This window comes from Phaseolus vulgaris, chromosome 7, assembly GCF_000499845.2.
Source record: "Phaseolus vulgaris cultivar G19833 chromosome 7, P. vulgaris v2.0, whole genome shotgun sequence".
In the NCBI taxonomy this organism is placed as follows: Eukaryota; Viridiplantae; Streptophyta; class Magnoliopsida; order Fabales; family Fabaceae; genus Phaseolus; species Phaseolus vulgaris.
Window position 1 is genome coordinate 33415518 of NC_023753.2, and position 16305 is coordinate 33431822.

General features: G+C 33.5%; 2 protein-coding genes across 2 annotated transcripts; both read left to right on the forward strand.

The window, feature by feature from the left end:
• Positions 1 to 5254: 5254 nt before the first annotated feature.
• LOC137830184 (MYB-like transcription factor EOBII) lies at positions 5255 to 6616 on the forward strand. Its single transcript, XM_068637361.1, has 3 exons — positions 5255 to 5550; positions 5661 to 5790; positions 5924 to 6616. Exons 1-3 carry the CDS (start codon positions 5367 to 5369, stop codon positions 6453 to 6455), a joined length of 846 nt encoding a protein of 281 aa, XP_068493462.1. The 5' UTR covers positions 5255 to 5366; the 3' UTR covers positions 6456 to 6616.
• A 3728-nt stretch (positions 6617 to 10344) lies between these two features.
• LOC137830185 (probable pectinesterase 53) lies at positions 10345 to 15529 on the forward strand. The gene is made up of 5 exons (XM_068637362.1): positions 10345 to 10967; positions 11086 to 11275; positions 12962 to 13165; positions 14886 to 15121; positions 15217 to 15529. The coding sequence occupies exons 1-5, from the start codon at positions 10636 to 10638 to the stop codon at positions 15365 to 15367; spliced, it is 1113 nt and encodes a 370-aa protein (XP_068493463.1). The 5' UTR covers positions 10345 to 10635; the 3' UTR covers positions 15368 to 15529.
• Positions 15530 to 16305: the final 776 nt, after the last annotated feature.

Sequence of the window (16305 nt, forward strand, 5' to 3'; positions counted from 1 at the left end):
AGACCTTCTTCATGTTCAACTTGAATTGATTGACTTGATCAAGATTATTTCCAGTGACCAACAAATCATCTACATAGAGAGAGATGATCAAAATGTCTGTACCATCATGCTTGACATATAGAGTAAGTTCAGATAAACTTTTCTCAAACCCCAGACTAATTAGGTGATCATCTATTCTACTGTACCAGGCCCTTGGGGATTGTTTCAGGCCATACAGTGCCTTCTTCAGTAAGTACATTTTGTCTTTATTTCCTTTGTCCACAAAGCCTTCAGGTTGCTCAACATAAATTTCTTCTTCAAGAAATCCATTTAGGAATGCTGATTTGACATCCAACTGAAACACTTTCCAATTATTTTGAGCAGCGAGAGTGAGAAGCAATCTAATTATGTCAAGCCTAACAACAGGTGCAAATGTGTCTGAATAATCAACTCCAAACACTTGAGCATATCCCTTGACTACTAGCCTTGCTTTGAGCTTGTTGACTGAGCCATCGGGATTTAACTTAGTTTTAAATACCCACTTCACTCCTATTATTTTCCTGTCATGTGGTTTATCAACCAGCTCCCAAGTTCTGTTTTTCTCAATCATTGACAACTCCTCCTCCATTGCAGCCATCCAATGTTTATTATTTTTTGCATCATGGTATCCGACAGGTTCACAAACAACCACATTGCATCTTTGATATATATCAGAGAGTGATCTTGTTCCTCTAATCGGTGTATCATCTGTTAGTTCATTCTGCCATTCTTCATCTACATGTTCTTCTAGAGTGTTGACAATAGATAAATCCCTTGATTGACTAGGAATCTGATTTGACTTATCTGAGTCTTCCCAACTCCATTGTTCATCTTCCACAAAATACACATCTCTGCTCACAATAAAACGTCCAGTATCTGGTTGAAACACCCTATAAGCCTTGGAACTGGTACTATAACCAACAAAAATGCCAGTTGTTGCCTTCTTGTAAAGCTTATCACGTTTAGTCTGTGGAATATAAGTGAAACACAAGCAGCCAAACACTTTAAGAAATTTTAAAGATGGTTTGTATTCATACCAAGCTTCAAATGGTGTCTGCTCTTTCACTGCCTTTGTTAGAATTCAATTCTGTAAAAATACAGCTGTGTTTGTTGCTTCCGCCCAAAAATTCTTTGGGAGATTCTTCTCATGAAGCATGCAACGAGTCATTTCCATTATAAATCTATTTCTCCTCTCACTAACTCCATTTTGTTGTGGAGTGTATGGAGCCGTTAATTGATGCTCAATTCCTGCCTCCTCACAAAAAAGATTGAAAGTTTCTGAAGTGTACTCCTTGCCATTATTAGATCTTAAAATCTGAATTGTGCAACCACTTTCATTTTCCACTCTGGCCTTGAATTTCATAAATACACCAGCAACTTCTGATTTTTGTTTCAAAAAGAAAATCCAACACATTCTTGTTAGATCATCAATGAAGGCTATAAAATAAAGGTTACCATTTAATGATGGTGTTCTTTGAGGACCACAAAGATCAGTGTGAATGAGCTGCAATTTCTTCGAAGCCCTCCAAGCCTGTTTAGGAAATGATTGCCTGTGTTGCTTCCCAAATTTGCATGCTCGACAGTTGGTCAGTTCATCATCAAGACCAGAAAGTCCTTCTACCAACTTTTTTGATTGCATTTGAAGCATCCCTCGATGATGAAAATGCCCAAGTCTTTTGTGCCAAATTTCAGTGACACTTTCTTTGGATTAAAGGCCATGTGCTCCTCCTCCATTGGATTGAGAGCAAAACTCTTTCCCTTCATTTCAATTTTAAACAAATCTCTGCCATCAACATCTTTGATTAAGCAATGTTTATTTTCAAACATCACTTTATAGCCTTTTTCCAACAATTGACCAACACTCAAAAAATTCTGATCAATCTCTGGCACAAAAAGAACATCTGTAATGATTTTTGTACCTTTATAGCTTGTGATAGCTATTGTGCCTTTTCCTTTTACTACAAGGTGTTCACCATTTCCAATCCTCACCCTTTTAATATCAGTGGTTCTCAATTCCTTGAAGAGTTCCTTATCATGTGTCATGTGGTTGATGCAGCCACTGTCAACCAGCCAACTGTCACTTGATTCTCTGCTTGAGAAACAAGTGGCTACGAACAAGTGATCTTCCTCTTCTTGATCAGCAACTTGAGCATCTGCCTCTTCCACCTGATTTTTGTTTTTGCATATCACTGCTTCATGTCCAAGTTGGTTGCATTTAGAACATTTGGCGTCAGGTCTTCTCCAACATTTGAATGGTGGATGACCTAACTTATTGCAATGCTTGCAAGGAGGATAATTTCTCCTTTTTTTGTTATTGTGTGTAGCAACTTCTCCATTTTCTAGCTGGTTCTGCTTGCTTTTGTTTTTCCAGCCACCTTCATGTTTGGCTGGTAAAGCTCCCTCAACTACTCCATCTTGTCTCATGGCTCTCCTTTGTTTTTGTGCTCGTAAAGCATTTAAGAGCTCTGCGAGAGAAATCTTTGATAGGTCCTTCGTATTCTCCAAGGTTGTTATGGTGGCTTCAAACATCTCTGGAACTGTTACAAGCAGTTTTTCCACAATTCTTGAATCTTTAAACACAGATCCAAGCAACCTCACTTTATTGGCAATGGTTAGAAGTCTGTCCGAGTACTCTTTTACGGATTCCGACTCCTTCATTCTCTGCAATTCAAACTCTTTGATTAGATTCAGGGCTTGCATTCCCCGAATCCTCTCATCACTTTCATATTCTGCCTTGAGGTAATCCCAAATTTCTTTTGCTGACTTCAAGGACATTATCCTTGTGAATACCATAGGAGATACAACTGCAAATAAACATGCTTTTGCCTTTGATCTCTTCATCTTTTTTTCTTTCTGTGATTTTATTTGTGCCACAGTAGGGTTTTCTGGAAGGGACTGAATTTCATAGTCCTCTTCTATAGCTTCCCATAAATCCAATGCTTCTAGGTAGGTCTCCACACGAACAACCCACATTTGATAATTGTCTCCATCAAAGACAGGTGGTGCCATTGCTGAAAAATTTGATCCTCCTTCCATTGGTGCACTATACTAACCTCACAGATCCCTCAAGAAAATAGCTCCGATACCAATTGTTGGTGTTGAGGGAATAAAACAGAGCAAGATATTTTATTATCTTTGCTAACAATTACATTTATAATACTTCCAGTAGCTGTCTCCTAAATGCTTATGAGCAGTTACTTAGAAATCATAATATCTAACAGAGATGATGAAGAAGGAGAGGTTTGTTTTAATAGGAAGAAGTCTCGTAAATTACAACTGTAAACTATTTTTAATTTTGTTGTTGTGATGTTTCTGAGATTAGTGCTACTAATGCTCTTAGAGAGCTAGTTGTTAGTTGTTTGCAGGTCCAACTGAAGTCACGACAAAGGTGATTCAAAGCTTGATTATGATTGAAATATTTGATGAATGTTTTTCATGTGGGGTTCCCTGATTGGATTCTTTATCATGTTATATGTTTGAAATTAAAAGGGTATTATTAAGGTGGGGTTAGGTGCTAGATGGGATCCTTTGTTTTTTTCGTTATCTTCATATGTATCTGGATTACCTGTTCTGTGCATTAGCTATTGGTTAGAATTGTATATCTATGTCTATTGGTTGGAAAAGTCTTATGGTAGGATGTAGGGACAATGATTCTCTTTGTGGTGGAGTCATATATACATTACAAGAAGGACGCTGAGGAAGGGACAAGGAAGATGATGGTATATAAGTGATTTATTAAGCAGAAAAGGGTTCTGGGTTATTTATTGCAGCAGCAAACAGGACAAAGGTTTGTTGAGTGGTCTGCTAGGCAAAAATCTGACCTGTAAGCCCATGTCCAATTGCTGTCAATGCTGGTCAACATTTTGCAGTTTTGGTAGATGCATGTTTTGTGTGGTTAGTTGACCAGCTCTTGGAGCTTAAAAGATGAGGATGTGCGAATATTTTTGTAGCTTTTGGAAGTAGACTGGCAGCAGAGGTCGTGCCTCACTTTGACAATAAAATGTAGTGCACAAGGTTGTAGGTTTGCTATTGCTGCAATGGGTAGGGAGCTAGCTAACTTCAAGTTTTTAGATTGTTAAAATTCCAGTGGTAGATAGCCATCAAGTTTTTGTTTTGCTGGTTTTTGTAAAACCAGATCTGTTTGGGTAGGGACTCTTTAAATAGTTTAAGATTCTTGAGTTAAGTGGTATGTCACTTAATCTTACTTTGCTTTGTTGATTGTTTAGATTAGAAGTATCTTATGTATAAGGGTTGAGACATCCTTAAAGTGTTCCATTTTATTCTATTAATTCATTGATCATAAAAAATATGTTGATATCCTTGTTGTTTTTGGTAAAGGGTGTACAAGCGAATAAACCCAACTCATATGCGGGTTGAGTCATTATATGGGTTGACCTATTGTAAAATTGAGTTAAAAATAAATATCCGATCTATGTTTTGGTGAATAAATTTTATTATTCAGTTCGACTGACCATATATTTGTATAAGTAAATCCATTCATTTAAACATATTTTACTTTCTTAATTTGTTTTATATATTTATTATATTGAAGTACAATAAAATTGGATTGACTATGATTAGAGCTGATTAAGCGGACTCATTTTTTTTTTTCCGAAATAAACAATGAATAAATGTGAGTCACTTTAGGGGTGATTCAACCCTTACACAAAACACATGACCTTTAACCTTGTTCACAACACACACCCCGCCAACTCCTAAGAACTTAAATAAGTAGACTCATGTCTTCACCTGTTTCCACTGAACATTAACATAATTAAAAAGTAATAAATCAAAATCAAAATGTTAAGACTAAACAAATAAATTAAACATTCAAACTATTAAAATACTATTAAACAACAACATTTTAACACGAGTAAAAATATTAAGAATAGTAAATACTTACATTAACAGGGAGATACAAAAGAACTATTTCGATTTTGTATCACACAGCTGACCCAGTGCTAAAGAATATTGTTATTATTTTGGCAACTTGTTCTATTTGCGTGTGAAAGGTCAAAGGGTCTGAAGCCGTAATGGCAAGGTCAAAATCAAAAACACAAAAACGTACGAGGAAAAACTAATTTAATGTCTCCTTCACTTAGTTCAACAATTCAGCGTTATGGGCAATCTTCGCAGCCCCCACTTCAGGTCTTAGTTTTGACAAATATTCAATCCTCATAGTGCTCATCCTCCTAAATCCAACGTCGGATCTTTAGCCCATCCCTCCCTATATAAATCACGCTCTCTATCACATGTTCAACGGAACAACCTTATAAGATATTTCTTCACAACCACCTCTTTCAATTCTCTCTCTGCCACCAACTCTAAGAAAGGCCAAAGAAGTGTATATGGAGACTATGAGTGTTCGGGTGATGAGAAGCTTATCAGATACTGAATTATCTGCTAAATATGGAAGTGAAGAAGAGATAGTAATTAAGAAAGGAACATGGACCGAGGAAGAAGATTCTCTTCTGATCAACTACGTCAACCTCCTCGGCGAAGGCCACTGGAACTCCCTCGCTATCTCTGCAGGTAATTAAGCATGCATTCATATATAATTGTGATCACGGTCCTAACTAAATAATTAAAATCTTCAACCATGCACCATGGCCTTATTATGTGTTCACTGTTCCCAACCACAGGCCTAAAGCGAACGGGCAAAAGCTGCAGACTAAGATGGTTGAACTACTTGCGTCCAAATGTTCGACGTGGGAACATCACCCTTCAAGAACAGCTCTTGATTCTCGAACTCCATTCCCGCTGGGGCAACCGGTACGCATAATATTATTTATGTACCATATAGTGCAGAATATCATTAATTATTTAACTTCCTATAGTGTTGCAACTTGCAAGTTGATCATACTAATTAATATAATGTAATATGTTGTGTTATTATTTATTGAAGGTGGGCTAAAATAGCAGAACAATTGCCTGGTAGAACAGATAATGAAATAAAGAACTATTGGAGGACGAGAGTGGTGAAGCAAGCCAAGCAACTCAAATGTGATGTAAACAGCAAACAGTTTAGGGATGCTGTGCGTTTTGTTTGGATGCCTCGCCTTATGGAGCGGATTCAGGCTTCTTCTGGGAATGCCTCTTCTTCCTATGGACATGACCAAACCACATTGTGCAACACTCAAACCCACGGTGAATCTAGTGGGGCCAATCCCATGATGTTTTGTGACAGCTCAATGATTTCCTCGTACGCTTCAGGAGTTGATGTTCAGCCTCCTTCTCTCTCTGATGCAAGTACAACTTCATCTTGCAATTTAATGGGAGATGGTAGCTGCTCATCGGACAGTGCTCAAAAGGGGTGGCAGCAGTGGGACTACTCTGATCTCCAAGCATTTGAACAGAACCATGGTTTTGGTGATGCAGACTTGTGGACCGATGAAAACATGTGGTTTTTGCAGCAGCATCTTGCTGATGATTTTTGATCCGGTTTTTCTGTATACTCTAGGCATTATATTAGCAAGTTCAAAGATATCAGGGTTTATCTGACATGATATGGTTAAACTATATGAAATTTAACTGATGATTGATTGTTTGTAACCGTCCAACAACTCAATGATATATATTCTCCTTTACAAAAGTAAAATCATTGTAGTCGAATGACGCAATTACTTGAGAACATCTTCAATATAATATAACATAAGTTCTTACTCTCTTTTGTTGTTATGCATAATTTGAGAACATTTACTAATTTTTACTCCGGGATAAAATTTAACTTATAATTTTTACTCCGGTGATAAAATTCAACTTAATTTTTACCCCGAATACTATAAAGTCGTTTAATTTCAAGGATCAACTAAAGCAATCTCATGGAAATGTGGTGAGAACCGCAAATAAAAGAATTGGGGTTGCTTCTATATGTAAACAAGTCAAAAATATATCCAGGACATTGAAACTATATATGAGCAAGGAAGTATGATTAATTACGTATTGAATTTCGCTGTTTGAGTTAAGAATCTTCAATATTGCCTTGTATTTTGCCCTATAATCCTCTAGAAACATATATGCAAAAATAAAAAACGTGATGGAAGTTTGAGATTAGTTAATATACTAAAGTAGGAAAATATGTTGGAAAATAATAGTATATTGGTTAAAATTCAATGGGTTTCTCATTGGAAGCACTAAGTGCCGTAATATTTGAAAACATGACCTTTTCATTCTTATGTTATTCATTCGAGTTTTGAGTCGTTCACACGTAATTGGTCAGTCAACTATATTTATGGTTTCTTTTTCTTTGGCTTTGGATGTCGCTATAGCTTGTAGAGTTGAAGTCACAGCTGACCTCATATCCAGTTTATGTGTTTTTCTTAATTTGTTTGTTTACATACCAGGTTCTACTCCACTTAAGGAGGCCTGTTATACTTTTTGATTACCATTTTCAATGTTCATGAATTCTAGCTTTGGGTTGACAGTTGATCATTTATGCTATGCTGCCGTTTACTTGGACTTGGTTTGTCTTGCATTTGGACTCTAGATGAGAATACGTTTATCTTTTTCAACTTTATTGTTGAAAAGCATCGGCAATCGATGTGTTTGCGTGACAAAGTTTCAACAATTTAATGTCTTCCCATGAAGGGTGAAGACATATTTAATAGCTGCACTAGCTCCATGTAGGCAGATACTGGTATTTTTACATTTCTCACACCAAACATCTACTGGATAGTTAGGTGTTACTGATATTAATTCAATTTTCTATGCACGCATTAATTAAATTGCAATCTCTTCTAGAAATGTCTCTGTTAGAGTTACCTCCACCAGAATATTTTATTCTGTCTTTTTCTCTTCGTTAGAGATGCGTGTGTGTATATATATTATATGGGTAGAGTAGGAGTTATATATGTGACCAAACCTTTTGTTTTTAAGATAGATAATCTTTTTCTCTTCCAATAGATCTATTGATTCATTATCTTCAACCAAACCTTTTGTTTTCAAGATGAATTTTGTATAAAGTTGTAACATTCCTAAAATATCTCCTTTAATACATCTATTATTTTCTCATAAAAATATTATTTTCAACCAAATTAGAGATCGGATGTTTCTTCCATAAGGAATATCTAACATCAAAGCCAAAGTCATTAAAAAAAACGACAATTATGTTGATTGAAAGAACAAATTATTACTGTTTAACAGTAAAACTGAAATAATTTTAGTAGAAATTTTTTAACACAAAAAAATAATGCAGATAAGATCGAATATTTCTCAATTAATTCAATAAAAAAAATAGTCAAACATATATGAAAACAATAATATTAACAAAAACAATTAAGTAAAAATGGGAGTTTTAAATTGTTGTGCAGAAAATTAAAGTAGACGATAAATAAAGCAAGCAAGTTGACTCTCAAAGTTTTAAATTGTTGTGCAGAAAATTAAAGTAGACGATAAAAAACAGTAAAGCAAGCAAGTTGACTCTCAAACTTTTCCATGAATTCTTTGTAAATAAAAATATAACTCATTCGGTTATCGATTTTTATTTCTTATTTCTGGTATTAGAGTGAAAAAGATTTTGGTTTTCCAATGGATGTTGAAAATCCGGTTTCCAATTTTTGTTGGAATAAAACTCATACAATAAGAAACATTCAACACTCAATCATAATACAACACTAAATCGTAATAAAACAAAAGCACAAATGATGAAGAAGGTAACAACGAGGAACATACACTCACTCAATCCTTAAAGAGTCGTTCAATGTCCTCTCACGTGTTGAAAGTAATTTGATTCCCTAAATCATAATGTTGTTGGATAAATGCCATAAGTTCAAACCTTGCATGAGATTCATATCTTTTTCCAAAACCAACGACATATTGTACGTCATCATCATCTTCAGTATGGACACATCGATATGAATTCCTAATTTCATTCATATACGTTGGAAATCAACATAATATGACTTGCCTTCCTCTAGGACAAACAAACGTAGAAAGAGATTACTGCATAATTCTAAAACACCATTCCCAAATTCGTTTATGCATAATTAATTTCGGATGAACTATGCCAAAGTCGAAAATTGGAAACCGGATTTTGAACAATGGAAAACCCAAATCTTTTTCACTCCAATACCGAAAATAAGAAATAAAAATCGAAAACCGCCCAACAAATTTTGCCAACAATAATTAATTCTCAGGAACATTCATACGCCAAAGTCAAAATTATATTTTTCACAAATTGGATTTCTCCGAACGATTATTTTTTGCTCGTGTTCATTATCATACAAAAAAAAAAATACTCTTAGAGAATTTTTTTTTCAAATAGAAAATGAAGGTGAACCGAATTCTCATGGTAAAAAAGAATGCTAGTTGAAAAAATAAAAGGAAAAGAGTGTTATTAGTTGGGGATATGATATTGGAAACAGTGCTATTTAAAGAAAAAACTATCATCATGCTAGGTCATGCATAAGAAAGATCATTACAAATTTATTAAACCCTACAAAAGGCTTATAACTTAAGAGCTTAAATACTGAACACAATCACTAATAAAGCAGTGTTATTTCATAATAATATAATATTTTATAATAATATAATATATAAGTGAGTGTAAATCTCACTTTATGAACTGATTTTATAAAGTTGAGTTAAATTTAAAAATTCAATTCTTTTTTTTATCAACAAGAAAAAATAAATAAATATGAACCACTTAAGGGGTGGTTCAACAAATAAAAGTTTAGTTCTTAGTATAATATCAAAGTCGTTTAGAATCTATTATAACAAAAGTCGATTATCAGCAAGAAAAAATAAATAAATAAAAACCATTTAAAAGGTGGTTCAACGAATAAAAGTTTAATTCTTAGTATAATATCAAAGTCATTTAAAATCTATCATAACGAAAGTTTGTTGAACTTAGTAAGTCATCTGTTATCGGGTCTCTATTAAATCACCTAATATATTGTCTTATACATCTTAACAAACTCGATACGAATTATATTAAAGATCACATATCAATTAAAAATAAAAATATTTCATAATATATAAGTTTGTGCAATTTTATTTTTAAAAGGCTAAATTAGATTTAAATGGAATTTCTCAGTATTAACAAAATCTATTGCTAATATTTCGTGACCAACATGGTGCATAAGCCTGATGCAATAAATACTTATTTTTTCTGTTTTCTAGAAGTCCTACCCCACGAATCCACGACTATTTGTTGCCTGTACAATGTGGGAGCTATATGGCTATATATGAAGCAGGCCCTCCCACCACTACCATTTTCTTCTGGAAAACTAATGGAGTACAGCCAATTTTCTTTCCTTCGCCATTATTCATTCCCAAGGGAATGTTGGGTATTACTCGGTGGTGGTGATAATTTGAGGAATGGGGCCCCAGAGTCCTTCCTCAGTAGCCACCATGTTTCTGAATTTTGTTCTAGATAATGCTTAGTGCCCACTACCCATAAGGTACATCTCTAAGAGGGGATGAAAAGAAAACAGATGAAAAAGGGCTTATAATGTCATGTGTGAGTTGTAGTATGCTGTTCTTTTTCCTGTAGAGGAGGGTTGGTTTGGAAAAATGCTAAGAGTGCTATTATATTAATATGGTCTCTCTCCATTTTAAGTTATAATACTCTGCATGGTCTTGAAACTTGGATAATACTAGTTTAGCATTTGCCACGCCATGGTTTCCAAAACCCACTTCCAACTCATTGTTCTACTTGTTTTTCTTCTTTCTTCGTTAAACATTACTTCCAGCTCCTACGCACAGAGTGTGGCCAATTTTGACAAGTGGGTATCTTGCAACATGAAGAAGTATGATGAGAGAAAGAACATTTTGAAAAGCAAATGGAAGGTGGCTGATTTGAAGCTGAGGCAGGCTGAGAGTAACAAAGTTATAATAACAGTTAGCCAAGACGGTTCTGCTGACTTCAAGACCATTTCAGAAGCTCTCAATAGCATTCCACCACGTAACACTATGAGAGTTATAGTCTCCATTTCGCCGGGTGTTTATAGGTAATATATATGTGTACCTATAAACTGCTTGTACCTTTTATTTTAGTGATACAAGTTACATTGAATTGAAATTTTGGAAGATGAAGATCAGAAAACTTGGTATGGTTGATTTGTGTAGGGAGAAGGTGATGATCCCAAGAACAATGCCTTTTATTACATTGTCAGGGGAGGCTGGGAATCCACCAACTATTACTGGAAATGATACAGCATCTGCCTCCAAAAGAAATGGCACTCCCTTGGGGACGTTCCATAGTGCAACTGTTGCTGTGGATGCTAGCTACTTTGTGGCCATCAACATCAAATTTGAGGTATACCCACTTAATTAAGGCTAACATTTCATCGAGGAATACCAAAACAACCACATGGTAGCAAAATCTCTTATATATTTTCTCTGTATTGGTTACGGGTGGTAAAATGGAAGATTAAAATAGATAAAATATTAAAACTACTCTTGTTTAATGGTTGGATTAACATCAATTTTGATTAAAACAAAGTTTCAACTAAGACTTGCAATATAAATGCTCTAAATATAGGTATATAAAACATTTATCACTAATTCACTCAGTATTGTTTAACAAAAGGTTACTCCTCTTTAAGACAAAGGATTTTCTAAAGGGTTATCTAAATATCATAGGGTTTGCTTTTTTTCTTGAAAGATAGCTTTATGTAAGGATTAAAGAAAAAAAGTCTTTATGATTGTGGAGCAACGTTAGCTAGTTTGAAGATCGTCCTTACATCTAAGCAACTTGAATGTAGATGATACATTAAGTGCACTTCATGCATGTATTATTCTTCTCTAGCAACATTCCAATAATTGGTATAACTTATCGAGTCTTGGTCATAGATCCTTACTCGAAATTGTGTAATTTGTATAGTCTTTTTCAGGATTGACAAAACAAGCACGAGAGAGTTGTTGATGCAAAAAACTTTAGCTAATTTATCAAGAGATTGTTGAGGTGACATAAGCTTTTATGAATCTTCTTGGTAAAAACAGGAAACAAATATTCTCTGCAACATAAAATAAGCATACAGATACTCTTAAGAAGTATAGCGTTAGCTTAATACTATGTGTGTATCGCCTGAGCACAACAATAAAAAAGATTGTATAGTGTTACATCGTCTGATAAACGAAACACTTGCACCTTTCGTGATCTATTGTGAACAAAACTTTTAATCTTATTGATGAAATATGATCCTCGTTTAACAAAAGAAACACTTAATCAAAACATTATTTATTGAATTTTTCTCTAACACCATGTTAAGTTGAGTTGAGTCAATCCCATATCAACTCGAGTCAAGTCGTTCTAACCCTATGTTTAGTCGAGTTGTGCTGGACCAAAGTTTGGCCAATTCTGATCGAGATTAGGCTAGGTATGACCGAAATTGAACAAAGTCTTGTCAGATCTAAGTCGAGTCGAGCTCAAGTGAAATCAAGATGGCCCAAACCAAGTTTGGTCAAGTTAAGTTGAGTCCTTATTCAACCAATACATTTAGCTTAAATTAAACCCACATCGAATCAGAACCATATCAAACTAAGTTGAGTTAATCCATGTCAAGTCGTTAAGGTTGATTTCACGTCAAATTTAATCTAATTAATAAAAGTGAATTTAATCTAAACTTAATCCAATTTAAATTGTGTTAAAAAAAATCTAATGTCATCTAATTAAAGCGAATCTTCGATTTAGCTCCAATCTACTTTATTAGATATAAACTTAGATCTAAACTAAATTTGAAAAAATCCAATCCATAATTATTTAAGCAATTTATATATAAATTAACTCTAATGATAAAAAAAATCTGAGTGATGCATACTCTTTTAACTTTTTAGTTACACTTTATGTTGTTTTAAATTAAATATTAATTTCACATTTATAATTAAAGAAAACAAAATCTTATGCAAGGCATAGAATTTATTTTCAAGAAAAGCTGATGTTATGTAAATTGAAAACTGTTTTTGGAGGATGGTAATGAATGATGAGTGTGTGGTAAAACAGAACAGTGCTCCACATGAGATTGGAAGGAGGGGAGAACAAGGCGTGGCGCTTCGGATCTCAGGAACCAAAGCTGCTTTTTACAATTGCAGTTTCAATGGAGCTCAAGACACTCTCTATGATCACAAAGGCCTTCACTTCTTCCACAACTGCTCTATTCAAGGTTCTGTGGATTTCATCTTTGGTTATGCCAGGTCCCTTTACCAGGTCTCTTTTTTCTTCATTAACCTCCAAATTTCACCATGCTTCCAAATGTTACTAATACTATACACTCTATTAAACCACTTTTTTTAAATACTATTAATTAAAAAATTAAAACCTTTTTTTTGTAAATCTTGACACTAAAATTAATGAAATTAAATACTAATTACTACTTTCTTTTTATTTTGTAGTTGGCCTTTAAGGTTTTTAATGTAATTTTAAGTGAGTTATCTATTTTTTTTTTAATTTTCTCATTTTATTTTACATTTATGTATTATCACATATTTCTCTCTTTATCATAACTAAATTTTCTATCTCCATATTAATTAACTTAAGAGTATAATAGAAAAAATAATATTATCTTGAAATATAAAAGTATAACAAAACTATTTTTTTTTATAAAATTCATACTTAAACAACACTTGTCATCACATAAAAAAAATACAATAGACCAAATTTATAAGAAAAAACAAAAAATAAATAAATTTTAAGAAATAGCTTAAACAATTATATTAAAAAAATAAAAAATTAAATAAAAACAAGACAAATAAAAGAATATTCTCATTAATGTGTAGTATTCATAAAGATAATAATGAAAAATAATTGAGTAAAAATAAGTTTGTTAAAAAGTATTTTCATAGCTTTTTTAAGAAATAAATGTAATGACCGTCTCCAGTCACAAATACATGTAAAATTAACTAACTTTTGTACTAATTAAGAAAACCAGTTAATTCCATTTAAATATACTAATTACATTTAAAAAGTAAGCTCTTTTTAGAGTGCTTTTTATTTTATTGGAATTTGATAAGAATAAAAAGAATAATTAAGGATAACATTTTGAATAATTGAAGGATATTTTTGGGATAATATCATCAAATAGATGAAAATAGAAATAGTTAAAATTTACTTATATTTTATTTCATTTAATATAATTGAATGTTGAAGGTTTTTCTTGTATTGGACTAGGATACTATTTGGCCCCTAAACTTTTCAATAATAAAAAAAATGTTAGAGATCCTGAGGTTTGGGTTGAGAGGCAGTAGTCCATGGCGCATGGCCCAAGGACGAAAAAAGTCTTTTGTTGTCATATCTCAACATTAATGTTAGCAAACCTTTAATTCTACAAAAATAATGAATAAATAACTTACTTGCTAGTAATATTTTGTACTCTTACAAACAAAAATATATATATTTTACGTAATAAAATATATTATTTTTAATTAAATTACATGTCTATTCTATTGCAATATATTCTTATATTTAAAATAAATTTAATTAAGTTACACATAATTTATAAATTTAGGTATTTTTAATTCAATTTCTTTAAAAAAAATCATTGTACTGATTGGTTATTTTTTTATTTTTTTTTATTTTAAGTACTTTCTGTTTGAACTATTTGACCAATAAATTGAAAAGGTTTAAAGAGAGGAAAAATGAATTAATTGAGAACAAAAAACAAAAAACACATGTAAAATCAATATAATACTTAAATAAAAAGTTAATGTAACAAATTTTAGGTAATACGAAGTCAGTTAAAAATACCTGAATCTATTCGTTAATTGGAAATTTAATAAAAGTTTCAATATATGTACAAATAAAATGTTCATCATGTTTATAATTTCATCTTGTGTTGGTAAGATTTGAGGACGATCTTGATTTTCTTTCTACCAGCATCTTTTGTGGGTTAATTTAGACTTGGTAGGTTTTTGATTGACTTGGGAAGCAGAATTGCTATCTAAATTCCACAACTAAGAAGGTGGCTTCCATCACTGCTCAAAAGCGTACAAATTCGTCACTGGACAGTGGATTCTCCTTCCAAAACTGCACAGTAACTGGTAGTGGGAAGGTTTATCTGGGAAGAGCATGGGGAGATTATTCCAGAGTTGTTTTCTCTTACACCTACATGGACAACCTAGTACTCCCCAAAGGATGGAGTGATTGGGGTGACCAAAAGCGTGATTCGTTAGTTCAATGCACCACATTGAAGTCATACATTTTCTTTGTACAAATTACTCAAGGAAAAGGGCTAATTTTGTGTTTGTATGTGTGTGTTGCAGGAGGGTATATTATGGAGAATACATGTGTAGTGGACCAGGAGCTAACATGGCTGGAAGAGTGCCATGGGCACGGGTGCTCACGGATGAAGAGGCCAAGCCTTTTATTGGGACCCAATTCATTGAAGGGGACACTTGGCTCATTAGCCCCTAAACATGGTGAAACTGAAAGAACATGCAGACTTCAAAATCATGTTATGCCTGTTTCTGAATTTTCACAATTCATGCTAGATAAATTTTCAAATAATCGTTTGTTTCCATTGCTCTAATTAACTAATTGAAAATAAGGCCACTACGTTCATTCTTTCTTGTGTTTTACACCACCAAGTCTTGTTGCATGAATGTGTTACTCAAATGGGAATATAAATAAAAGGACTATAGTGTTTAAAACTGTTGGAATGGAAAGAGAAATGACGTGAGCACAATGAACACCACGCATGCGCAAGCTAAACCAGCTTTATTGCTATCACAGTACGGAAAAAGAAAGACATAAAATTTCATCTTCAAGCTTGTGAGATATGGAATGACAACATGGTGAAGCAGGAATACCCAAAAAACACAAACATGATGGAGCAGGATAAGACAGGGAGCATAGTTTTAAGGCCAAATACAACACTCAGCTAATTTCCAGGGTCTGGTCTCCTCGTTGTGATCATTGAAGAAACTCCAGAAGTGGTCTAGGTTGTCCCAGCCAGTGCATGCTTTCCCTGCTATAATGGATGTCAAGTCTTTTGTTTCTCTGTCTTTCCACCTTAGACTCTCATGCTGAAGTTCATGGTGACAGCATCTTAGTAACGCTTTTAGTAATAGCAGAATTGAAGCCATTAGTAGACCTTGGACATGTGTTTTCAAAGTTTTGCCAGAAAATTAATAGATCAGAAATATCAGATATGTATATTAAGTTCTTCCCTTCCCTTGTATATATGTTTTAACATCAAGATTTGAAGGGAAACTTTCTTCTTACGCAAGAAAAAATGTGGATTCCTTATGAAATTAGATAGTCATAAATATTACAATATGACAGGTCTGTTCTTCCATTTTTCTTACCAAATTATGACAATGCAAAATTTAATGGTGGATTTGGCTCCAAAC